This window comes from Somniosus microcephalus, chromosome 5, assembly GCF_052327205.1.
Source record: "Somniosus microcephalus isolate GS21.2 chromosome 5, FLI_Smic_1.0, whole genome shotgun sequence".
NCBI classification, from domain to species: domain Eukaryota; kingdom Metazoa; phylum Chordata; class Chondrichthyes; order Squaliformes; family Somniosidae; genus Somniosus; species Somniosus microcephalus.
Genome location: NC_140991.1, coordinates 24,610,407 through 24,623,526, shown reverse-complemented (window position 1 = coordinate 24,623,526; position 13,120 = coordinate 24,610,407). Strand labels below are relative to the sequence as shown.

General features: G+C 46.2%; 1 protein-coding gene across 3 annotated transcripts in view; it reads right to left on the bottom strand.

The window, feature by feature from the left end:
* Positions 1-13,120, bottom strand: part of obscnb (obscurin, cytoskeletal calmodulin and titin-interacting RhoGEF b) — a 656,492-nt gene that overhangs the window by 622,867 nt on the left and 20,505 nt on the right. For all 3 annotated transcript variants that reach the window (XM_085987453.1, XM_085987451.1, XM_085987452.1), the window contains exon 2: positions 1,490-1,759. In XM_085987453.1, the coding sequence (XP_085843579.1) occupies positions 1,490-1,759 (270 nt within the window). The remainder of the gene's footprint in view (positions 1-1,489; positions 1,760-13,120) is intronic.

Below are 13,120 nucleotides of genomic sequence, written 5' to 3'. Positions count from 1 at the left end.
GGAGGATCATTAAGGAGCTGATTGCCACTTAAATTGCCTGCTAGTAACACTTATTAAGGAGGTTGCACAGCATTTTGGTGGATAGCGCCTGACCAAACGCGCTTTCCTAACAGCGACCATCTGATTGGGAGTAAATAAGTCGTTGCTGAGGATTTCAAACATTACTTAAAGGTGTATCACCTTTTAATGTTCACTTGCTGCTAGAGGTTTGAAGAGGACTTTTGAAACACATCGGGAGACTTTCTGGGACACTTGTCAAGACTTCACCAACACTCGAGCAACATTTATTCCGTAAATTCTCTGAGGATTTCACCTAAAAATAGTAAGTGCTGTGCTACTTACCTTATTGGAGTCACCAGGAGAAGGGAGTGCTTGGTCATGGGTCCCCCTTGTTCTGCAGGAGGAATGACAGGAGGCCAGGCAGAGCAGCACCAGCTGCTGCAGGAGAGAAGGACAGCAGGGACAGGAGTACAAGGTGGACTCCTTCCCCCCTGCGGGTACAAGACATCCCTCCTCCTCTGGACCTCCTCCATCAGGGCCTCCAGTGCTGCGTCCGAGAACCTGTGCACCCTCACACGCAGTCCCTGAGCCATCCTGAAACCTGCCGACGTGTGTCAGCCAGCGCACTCCACACCTTCAGTGGAAGTGGGTGCATGGAGCCCACATATACTGCTCCACAAAATTTGTGTCTAATCAGCGCTTGAGTGCTAAACCTGCAGGTTTCTGTTTTAGCACTTCAGGCAAGTTCAAATTATGGTAATCAGCAATTACAACCAAAATTGCGTGCTAAAACCAGACTTTCAAACAGGCATGTCTTATTAGCACAGCACCCATTTAGTGCCTGTTTTCACCCTTTCACCAAAATAACCCCCTAAATGTTTTAACTATCAAGCTAAGAAGTGATCGTTCCAATTAATTCATGAAGCACAACACCTAATTGTGAAAGAATTGACTTTGTGTGTAAACGGCTACATACAAGAACAACCTTACAAAGGCTACATCTCTCAAAGGGATACAGCCTAGGGTGATAAGAAAGTAAGATCCTCGCAGTTTGTAGGAAGACATTTGATAATTGTCTTTAGTCTAATGATTTGATTGACAAATCAATCAGGGTGAAACTATACCAAAAGGGAGTTGCAAAACTAAAGTTATTGATATTGATTGGATTCTCCAGCGAACTCGCATGGTTTTGTTGTAAATTCTGCTGTCCAGTGAATGTTTAAATTGTCAATAATTATTATCATGTACTTAATAAATGTGACCGCCTACTCATAAATGTTGTGAACCCTATTATTTTGAGGAGTAACTTATAAGTAAGAGTACCCATCCTCTATCAGATTTGGGAACAGAATTCTTTGAACATAACATAAATAATGGATCCATTACTTCAAACGAGTTGGAAATATTTGGCTACTAATTTAAACCAAGAGTTTTAAGGTGTTTAGCATTCAAACACACCAATGCAATTAAGGCACTGCGTGAATCCTACCTTTTACTGTCAACTCTCCAACTGTTCTGCTGCCTTCTTTCATTTCACAGATGTAGACAGCATCGTCATCAGTAGTAACATTTTTGATAGTAAGTTTTCTAAGGGTGCCTTCCTCTTCTATTTTATATTTCGTGCTCTCAGCTATCTCAGTTTCCTCCAAGAACCAACTGGCCTGTACGGCAGGAATAGGAACTTCACACTGGAGGGTTGCTGTTTCCTTCTCCACAACTTCAACATCTTTCAGTTTGGTCTTAAAGGATATTCTTGGTTCTGGAATAGAACATAATCATAAACTTGAGAATTTTAGCATAGTTATTATTCATTATGCTTGACTTTTTCGTTACTAAAGTGGTATTCTTAGTTTTTAAAAACTTGGATTAAACAGAAAAAAGAGAAACTGTTGGAAATAAATAGTAGGCCATTCAGTATCTTTAAAGAGAAAAGAGATTATGATGTTTGGGTGAGTACCCTTCATCAGACTGGATTGAACAAAATGCTTACTAACAGCAACTGCATCATCCTTATTGGACATTATGAATAAAACAACTGAATCGAACAACAACAATTTACAATTGTATAGCACTTTTTAAAAAAACAATTTCCAAAACGTTTCACAGAAGCATAATGAAAGAAATGGGTGCCAAACTAAAGAAGAAGACTTTACAAGGAATGACCAAAAGCTTTTTCAAAGAGATGGGTTTTAAGGAGGTTCTTAGAGAGGAAAGTGGAGTGATGAAGGGGAATGCACAAGATGCCAGGGTCTAATGAACGGAGAGATCAGGCGGGAGTTGTATTGTTGGAGAATGTTACAGAAATAGGGATGGATAAGGGCGTGAAGGGACTTAAGTACAAGAGTGAGGCGGGGGAGCTGGAAGTCAATATGGGTCAGCAATGAAAAGGACTTGGTGCTGGAGAGGACACAGGCAGAAGAGTTTTGGATGAGCTGAAGTTTAAAGAGAGTGGAAGATGGGAGTGTGGTTAGAATAGCATTGGAATAGTGAAGTCTGCAGGTGACAAAGACATGGATGAGAGTTTCAGCATCAGATGGGCTAAGGTAGGGGCCCAGGCAGGTGATGATAGAGGTGGAATTAGGCAGTGTTTGCGACGGAAAGGATATGGAGTCAGAAGCTCTGATCAAGGTCGAATAGTATGCCTAGTTTGAGAACAGGCTGGTTCAGCCTGAGACAGTGGCTGGGGAGGGGACTGAAATTGCTGACAAGAGTATAGAGTTTGTGGTGGCAGACACAAACAATGGCTTCAGTCTTTCCAATGTTTAACTGCAGCTCAACCACAACTGGATATCGGACAAGTAACTTGACAACAGAGGGTAAGGTGGAGATGTAGAGCTGGGTATCATCAGCGAACATGTGGAGTCTGATTCCACGTCCACGACCAAGGACCAGATGTAGATGAGGGAACCAAGGATAGATCCTCAACTATATCAAAGAGAAAAGAAAGACTTGCATTTATATTGCACCTTTCACGACCACTGGACATCCCAAAGCACTTTACAGCCAATGAAGTACTTTTTTTTTTTTTAGGTGTAGTCACTGTTGTAATGTAGGAAAGGCTGCCGAGACATTGAGGAGGAGGACGAGGAGGGATAACGCACCACGATCACAGTCACAGAGGATGTCATTTGTGAATTTAGTTTGGGCCAAACCAAAACTAAAGGCAAAAACAGTAAAGAATAACTGCGCCACACTAGGCCATTCCACATTAGACATGGCCTGAATTTACTTTGGCGCGTTTAGGGCTTAAAAGCAGCATACCAGCAATTTTCTGGGTGAACTCTAAGGCAGAATATATTTCTACTACGTTTTTACCCTGTAATGTCTGTGCTGGAGTTCCCTTTCTGACCACTTTCTCAGGCTGAACGAAACTGTTTGCAATCTCAGTGTGCTAATCGACCCTAAGCTGAGCTCCCGAGTCGCTATCTTATCCATCACAAAGACCACCTACTTCTACCTCCATAACATCAATCTCCTATCCTGCACCCTCCTATCCCACACCATCATCCCTGTCCCTGCTGACCTACATTGGCTCCCGGACCCCCAACACCTCAAATTTAAAGTTCTCATCCTTATGTTTAAAATCCCTTCATAGGTTCAACCCTCTTTATCTCTATAATCTCCTCCAGCCGTGCAAAGCCACTCCCCCACAAACTCTGCATTCCTCTGACTGGCCTCTTGTGCATTCCTCCTCCCTTCACCCACCATTGGTGGCCATGCCTTTAGCTGCTTAGGCCCCATGCTCTGAAATTTCCTCCTTAAACCCCTCCGCCTCTCCACTTCTCTCTCCACCTTTGAGCCTCCTCAGGATCAGACTTGGAATAATAAGACCAAAAGAAGCATGACTGAGAGGGTGCTACAGAGAGCTCCAAGTTTTCAACTCCTCTGTGGAAGTTTTTTTGACCCAAATAAAGGAAAGGAGGGAGCAATTATTTCATGCCAAGCGAAGGAGGCCAAACAAAGGAATAGTCCAGCACAGTGGAAAAAGATCAATGCTACCGCTACCAACCCTTGCATAGCAATTCATTGCTGGAGAAAGTTCAATGACCCCCAGATTACCCAAGGTAACAGGAGGCGACTACACCTTATAACAATGCAATGCATCAGCTTGGCTCACTGGTAGCAATTTCATTTCTGAGGAAGCACTGTATTGTAGGAGATACTGTCTTTCAGATGAATGTTAAACTGAGGTTGCACCTGGTTATTCAAATGGGCATAAAATATCCCACAGGACTAACTGAAGAAAGCATTATGGCCCCACAGTTCAAATAGGGCCATTTACAACTGTGTTCCATCCCTGAGCCAGGACATGCTCCCAATAGTGTTAATAAACACCGACTCCGCCATAAATTGAAGTCAGTGGTTATTTAAATATCCATTGGCGTTTCAGTAGAACATCTCCCGTTTTACACAGTATTAGTGCTCAGTGGGGCGGGCTGACAATTAAGATTGCAGTATTTAAAAAGTCAAGAATAGCTGAAAATTGCAGCAGGTTGGGGAGCAGCAGGTAAGTAGCAGAGTGTTTGGCGCAGTGAGCTGACTGTCAGTTAGCTGTAATGGATGGTTCACGTGTAATGTGGGCCACTTTTAAAGCATGTCTTCAAGTGGAAGACCTGCACAGACACTCAAAAAAGGGAACAGGGCACTGGAAGAAGGCAGAAAAGAAGGGCACATAATTTCAATGATCTGACCTTCATGCTCCTGCTCTTGGATGAGATACAGCAAAAGAGAGAAAGACTAGTGGGTGCCCATGAGAGGGAACAAAGTACTCAATCTGACTTCCATTGTTGCTGGATGTCAAAGTTATTGCTTCCTCAAATTCCAGAACCAGATTTTTAGAAACATCTCAATCATTGTGGCCAAAGTGTTTTAAACAAAAGTGAGACTAACTAAACAATAGCCAAGCGATCACTTCTGGTGACACAATATTGTCCATATACCTTAATTTAAACATGTCTTTCTCTCTCTCAGCCTATATTTGTTAAAGTACTTCATTTAACCCTTTAGTGATTCTTTCCATGTCTTGAACAATAGTATCTTCATGGGCCAGACAAATCAGCACAGGTGCTGAGGTTAACATTTTCTTTAGTGACTGGAACAGCTTACTCACTGGCTGGAATCTACTTAAATGCCATTGCTGATAGCTGTCACTCTCTTAACCTCAACAGCTGCTGCCTGCTATATTCATCTTTTTTTCCTTCAAGGAAGCCTGACTATCTGAATTCAGATACAATGCCCCATTTCAAGACACTATGGACAACCATAATTGTACACAATTCCTTCAGGAGGTCCAGAATAGGGAAAAAAGGTACATTATAACATACAGGTCTTAAGTAGTTGTGCAGCAGCTGGTTGAAATCCACACTAAATATTGCATCACTACTTTAAATATCTCTGATGATTGGAAGAAGGTATGTGGGGAGAGTAGCAGAGTAGCCTAGCCTAAATAAGCTTGGAGGGAATTTTAACCTACCTTACTGCATTAAGCCTTACCACCCCATTCCTGCTAGGAGGGAGGGAGGGAAATACAGGGATAGAAATTTGTTTGGGCCTGTTTTTAGTGTCTGAAATAGGCGCCGCTCTCAGAGCGAGTGCCAGAAATCAGAGGCCCAAGGCTCGTCCATAGTTGGGCCTTGGGAGTCATCAGCATATGTGTGTTGAACTGTGGATGACAATCGGGCAGTTCACCGTTTTTAGGATGACCAATTTAGGCTGGCTGCCCTTAGAAATAATGAAAGGTTATGGTAGAGTGAATAAGGAAAGATTTAATTTTGAAAGTCTAAATCACAAAGAATAATCGTTTTGTAAATTTATTCTAGACTTCATGGGGTAGATTTTCGTGTGTACAGGTACACTATCCCTTATCCGAAAGCCTTGAGACCAGCTGAGTTTCGGTTTTCGGAATTTTTCGGATTTCAGAAGGTATTATTATAAAACTGGGAAATTTGTATTTAATATAAATTTTAAAAGTTCAGGCTACCTCTTGCGACTGTTCCGTGTCTCATTCCCCTTCCTGCTTCTCTGGAAAGCCAGATATCGGCTGACTCCTACTAAGCTGGCCCGCAAATCAGGTCGGGGGTCGGGTGGGGGGGGGGGGGGGGAGAAAAGAATATCGGACGGGCCGCGGTTCGGGTTGGGTTGGGTGGGGGGGGGGAGAAAAGAATATCGGACGGGCCGCTGTATTGTTGGGTTCACTCTCCCGGTACCTCCTTCACACTGCCCGGCTCGGCCTGCAATCTCCTACCCAGGAGGGAACTCTGTGACCCTCTGCCCTGCTCAGCGTAAGTCGTGCGCCACTCTGGTCATGTCGTGCGCACGACTTACGCTGAACGAAAAAACTTTTGGTTTTTAGAGGTTTTCGGTTTTCGGAAGTTCGGATAAAGGATAGTCTACCTGTAGTGTAAATTGGGCAAGCGGTGGGTTGGGTGTCCAAAGTAGTCGACGGAAACCATTATCGTGGCCAGGTCTAATACAAACGCAATCGGAGAGCTGCCAGCACTAATCACCCTCCCTGTAGCTGGCTCACCTATTGGAAGTACGGGAAATCCAGCATAGCTGCCCAATTGTTATTCACAGCCTGCAGCCCTTTAACTTTTATACTTTTCGATAGTGGACACCAATATTCTGGAATAGCATGCAGCATGACTTCAACCAGGGCTCCCAGATTCTCTGATGCAGCAGTGTAGGTGATCATACTCCAGGTAAGCAGCGTGAAAAAGGTCCTCTTCCCCTCCAATGGACGCCCTGATAAATTTCAGCAGCAACAACTTGCATTTATATAGCACCTTTAACGTAGTAAAACATCTCAAAGCACTTCACAGGAGCGCTATCAAACAAAATTTGACACCGAGTCATAAGGAGATATTAGGACAGGTGACCAATGACTTTGAGGTAGAGGTAGGTTTTAAGGAGAGTCTTAAAGGAGAAGAGAAAGATAGAGAGGCGGAGAGATTTAGCGAGGGAATTCTAGAATTTAGGGCCTAGGCAGCTGAAGGCACAGTCGCCAATGGTGGAGTGATGAAAACTGGGGATGCGCAAGAGGCCAGAGTTGGAGGAGCGCAGAGATCTTGAAAGGTTATAGGGCTAGAGGAGGTTACAGAGATAGGGAGAGGCAAAGCCATGGAAAGATTTGAAAAGATGAGCATTTTAAAAATCATGGGGTTGCCGGACCAAGAGCCAATGTAGATCAGCGAGCACAGGGGTAATGGGTGAACGGCAGCAGTGGAGAGAGCTGGCAGAGCAAGTAAATGCCACAAGTATTGTTCCTAGGACCTGGCTGTAGTGCAGGAAAAGGACTGAATGACCTTACCAGGAGTGCTAAGGTAAGGCATCCCATCACATCTCTCTTACTCTCTGCGCAATCCTGCACAACTCTACTTTAGCCCCAGAACTATCAATCATTCCCTCCTCTGCTTTTCATGCCTCTCCCTCTATCACAATGGGACAGTTCACTGTACCCTCCTTCTGCTTGCACTCGCACCCTCAGAAGATGCTGCTGCCCTTACAAAAACTTCCCCCTCTTGACCACACTCTATGCTAAGCAGCCTAATACTACCCCAAAACTCTTCAACAAAGCACACACTAACCCAGTTCCAATTTCTTACAGAAGCAGGCATACAACAGAAGGCAGACTTCAAGAATAGGAAGAGGTCCTACCTCTATACAGATCCTGACACCAATAGAAGAGGCTGTCGTTATCATTGGCAGGGTGAGGGCACACAGCACTGCAGATAGCAAAGATGAAGGCCATGCACAGCAAGGTGTTTGGGCAGCTACCTTTCCTTTTCTCCTTCTATCACACACAGTACAACAACCCTTGCTAGTACATACCAACTCTGGTCCCGCTCCCCTTTATCTCAGTCAATCACACATCTCGACCTTGCAGCCACAAAGACTGAGGGGGAGAACCCTCCCAAAGATGCACCGCCACTTGATCTCGTCCTTCCAAGCACCAGTACAGAGATCAGCAACCCTCGTAGTATAGCGAGTTATAGGAGAGTGTACTGAATGACTTACCAAGCACAAGCGAGCAGGAACTGCGGCTTTAGTTGGACCACGCATCTCCTACAGTGTTCTCTCTCACATATCAGTGTTATGCAGGAATTTGAAAACAAGGATACAGTTTTGGTGTCCATACTTAAGAAAAGACATACTTGCTCTCGAGTCAGTACAAAGAAGGTTCACTCGGTTAATCCCGGGGATGAGGGGATGGACATATGAGGAGAGGTTGAGTAGATTGGGACTCTACTCATTGGAGTTCAGAAGAATGAGAGGCGATCTTATTGAAACATATAAGATTGTGAAGGGGTTGGATCGGGTGGATGCGGGGAGGATGTTCCCGATGATGGGTGAAACTAGAACTAGGGGGCATAGTCTTAGAATAAGGGGCTGCTCTTTCAAAACTGAGATGAGGAGGAACTACTTCACTCAGAGGGTGGTAGGTCCATGGAATATGCTGCTCCAAAAAGCTGTAGAAGCTACATCATTACATAAATTTAAAACAGAAATAGACAGTTTCCTAGAAGTAAAGGGAATTAAGGGTTACGGGGAGCGGGCAGGAATTTGGACATGAGTCTAGGTTAGGATCGGTCATGGCCCTGTGGGTAGCAGAGCGGGCCCAGGGGCCGTGTAGCCTGATCCTGCTCCTATTTCGTGTGTCTAATTCTGTTAGTTTCAGGAGATAGTTCTGTGATAGAGATTGGCGGTTAGGATCAGATCAGCCATGATCTTATTGAATAGCGGAGCAGGCTCGAGGGGCCGATTGGCCTACTCCTGCTCCTATTTCTTATGTTCTTATGTTCTAATTTTAAAATCGAGGTGTTACCAGACCAGGAGCCAATGTAGGTCAGCGAGCACTGGGGTGATGGGTGAACGGGACTTGTAGCGCAGTTTGACCACCGAACATGGATTGCTGAGAGGGGTCATGAGCCGGGGTGCAGGGATAGCTCTTGACCCTCCTTGTAATGAGAAAGGATTAATTAGCAATCGTGCTGTGCGAGGCCCCTTAGGGAGGAGCGATCATAATATGATCGAATTCTTCATTAAAATGGAGAGTGAAGTAGTTGCCTCAGAGACTAGGGCCCTGAATTTAAATAAAGGAAACTACGATGGTATGAGGCACAAGTTGGCTAGGATGGATTGGGGAACGTTACTTAAAGGGTTGACGGTGGATAGGCAATGGGAAACATTTAAAGATCGCATGGATGAACTACAGAATTTGTTCATCCCAGTTTGGCATAAAAATAAAACAAAAAAAGGTGACTCAACCATGGCTAACAAGGGAAATTAGGGATAGCATAAGATCCAAGGAGAGGAGCCTGATATCGGTAGTGGGGGAAATGCTAGAGTCCATTATAAAAGATGTAATAGCAGAGCACTTGGAAAACAGTGACAGGATCGGACAAAGTCAACATGGATTCACAAAAGGTAAATCATGCTTGACTAATCTACTGGAATTTTTTGAGGATGTAACTGGTAGAATAGATATGGGAGAACCAGTGGATGTGGTGTATTTGGACTTTCAGAAGGCTTTCGATAAGGTCCCGCATAAGAGATTAGCGTGTAAAGTTAAAGCACATGTGATTGGGGGTAAGGTACTGACTTGGATAGAGAACTGGTTGGCAGACAAGAAGCAAAGAGTTGGAATAAACGGGTCTTTTTCCGAGTGGCAGGCAGTGACTAGCGGGGTACCGCAGGGATCGGTGCTAGGACCCCAGTTATTCTCAATATATATTAATGATCTAGACGAGGGAACTAGATGTAATATCTCCAAGTTTGCAGGCAACACAAAGCTGGGTGGGCGTGTGTGCTGTGAGGAGGATGCAGAGAAACTCCAGTATGATTTGGACAGGTTGAGTGATTGGGCAGATGCATGGCAAATGCAGTATAATGTGGATAAATGCGAGATTATCCACTTCTGTGGCAAAATCAGGAAGACAGATTATTATCTGAACAGCAATAGATTGGGTAAAGGGGAAGTGCAACGAGACCTGGGTGTCCTTGTGCACCAGTCGCTGAAGGTAAGCATGCAGGTGCAGCAGGTGGTTAAGAAGGCAAATGGTATGTTGGCCTTCATAGCGAGAGGATTCGAGTACTGGAGCAAGGATGTCTTGCTGCAGTTGTACAGGGCCTTGGTGAGACCACACCTTGAGTATTGTGTGCAGTTTTGGTCACCTTATCTGAGGAGGGATGTTCTTGCCATGCAGACAGTGCAGCGAAGATTCACCAGACTGATACCTGGGATGGCAGAAATGACGTATGAGGAGAGATTGGGTCGATTAGGCTTATATTCGCTAGAGTTTAGAAGAATGAGAGGGGATCGCATTGAAACTTATAAAATTCTAACAGAACTAGACAGACTAGATGCAGGAAGGATGTTCCCGATGGCGGGGGAGTCCAGCACCAGGGGTCACAATCTAAGGATAAGGGGTAAGCCATTTAGGACTGAAATGAGGAGGAATTTCTTCACCCAGAGAGTGGTGAACCTGTGGAATTCTCTGCCACACAGGGCAGTTGAGGCCAATTCATCTATATATATATAAAGCGGCTCTTCTGTCTGTCTGTCCCGATGTCTGTCTGTCTGTCCGTTCTCTATACGTTTGAAAGTTACAGAGCGTACCGACGCGCGCGTCGCCTCAAAAGAAAGCTTGCGATTCCGGACCGGTCATAGGCGTATTTACGTTTCAGCCGCACAAAAATCCCGCCCGCGGTATCCGAAAAACGTTCAGCCTTCCGCTCATTAGCGACCGTGTGACGTCGAGGTCGACCAATCGGACGGCGGGTTCCTTCCTACAGTTGAGTGTCGAGTGACTCGACGATTGACCAATCCTACGCTTCGGTGACCTGACCGGTCGACCAATCGGTGCGTGTGTGGGCGGGCCTTATCCTTCTGAACCGAGGTGAGTGGCCGCCATCTTGATTTTTCACGATTTTTTCCCCACACTTTCAGTGTGTTAGGGAAGTAAGGTAAATATTTGAATTATGTGTTAGGGAATTAATTAACAATTTATTTGAGTTTTATATTGTGTTTAGCAACCCCCCCCCCTCCTCCTCACCCTCGCGCAGGGGGGACTCGGGGCCTGAAGCTCAAAAAATTTCTCTCTCTCACTCTCTCTTTCTTCCCTCTCTCTCTCTCCTTCTCCTCTTCCCTCTCTCTCTCCTTCTCCTCTTCCCTCTCTCCTCTTCCCTCTCTCTCCTTCTCCTCTTCCCTCTCTGTCTCTCTCTACTTCCCCCTCTCAGGTTTCACGGTGTCGCGGACGGAGTGCGGGCGGGCCGCCCGAAGTTTCCCGCTCGCTAACGACCGCCAAGCCGCCCTTGCCTGCTCCCCGCGGGCCACCTCGCGCCGCCCGCACTGACCGCGCATGCGCCGCCCGCACTGACCGCACATGCGCCGCCCGCACATGCGCCGCCTGCACTGACCGCGCATGCGCCGCCCGCCCGCAGCGGCCGTCCATCAGCCGCGCGATACGCGGGGGACCTCAGCTCCGGTCCGTCCCAGCCTCAGAACCCGACCGCGCCTTAAGCGCTAGGCCCCGCACGGCCGCTATCACAACGGCACCGGACCTCAGGCGCTAGGCAGGGGGAGGGGCCGGAGAGAGGGACAGAGGGGAGTGGGGGAGCGGGGGAGGGTAGGTGTGGGGGTGGGGAGGGAGGGAGGGGAGGGGAGGGAGGGAGAGGAGGGGAGGGGAGGGAGAGGAGGGGAGGGGGAGAGTGGAGGGAGGGATAGGACAGGGAAAGGACATGACAGGGAGAGGGGGGACACACAGGGGCAGGGAGACCAAGCACCCCAAAATTGCCCTCGCAACGCGGGGCTCCCCAGCTAGTTAAATATATTCAAGAAGGAGTTGGATATATTTCTTGAGGCTAAAGGGATCAAGGGATATGGGGAGAAAGCAGGGACAGGGTACTGAATTTGGATGATCAGCCATGACCTCATTAAATGGCGGAGCGAGCTCGAGGGGCCGAATGGCCTACTCCTGCTCCTATCTTCTATGTTTCTATGACCCCAAACAGTTATCTTCTCATTTGCTGTGCAGCAGAAAGAGGGGTGGGAGGGGGCGGTGGAGGATTGGTGTGTAATTGTCAGGAAAGCAAGCACAAATGTGTGATGTGCTGTTTGTGATCACACACCAGTTGGACATTAATGCAGTGGAAGCTCTTGCAGTCCATGAAGGCACCGGGATCATCTAAAGGAGCCTGGAGGATGATGTAGGTGCCATCAATGATGCAATGGACTGGGCTGGGAGAAACCTGCAATCTGTGCAACTCACTGAGCCCTCTCTTGCTGCTTTTGGTTGTCCGTGGCAAAAGTGATAAAAGTGTTTGCATCAGTCACCTGATTAATGCAATCACAAACTGTAAACTGAATGATGTTACTGATAATGCCTGTGGTAGCCTGGTAGCAATCGGAGGCAAAGAAGTTCAAGGTCCAGTGAAGTGGACCGAAACAGGCAATGCTGTGGTAGCTGTGGCAGCTAGTTGCAGGACTCATTGCAGGAGGTGATATAACTCTGTCACAACCTCTCTGGAGAAGCGTAATCTCCTTATGCACTGCTCTATTGAGAACTGTAGGTATGTCGTCCTGGGCCTGTAAACTCTGTTGGGAGAATCAGGATTCCTTCAAGTAGCTTCCTTCTATTTGCTCTTCCTGCAGCTACAGCTCTTACAAACTCAATTTACCCACCTGTGATCCATATCCCTTAATACCCCCCTATCTAACAAAAACCTATCACTATCAGTCTTGAAAATGTCAATTGATGTAGCATACACAGCCTTTTCGGAGTGAGAGTTCCAGATTTCCACTACCCGTTGTGTAAAAAAGTGCTTCCTGATATCCTGAATGGCTTAGCTCTAGTTTTAAGATGGTGCCCCCTTGTTCTGGATTCCCTACAAGAGTAAATAGTTTCTTTATATGTACCCTATCAAATCCCTTTTCATTTTAAACACCTCAATTAGATCATCCATCAACCTTGTAAACTCAAGGGAATACAAACCACGTTTATGCAACAACTACCCTCATAATTTAACCCTTGTCCTGGTATAATTCTGGTCAATCTACACTGTACATCTTCCAATCCCAGTATTTCCTTCCTGATGTGTGGTTCCCAATACTGAATGCAGT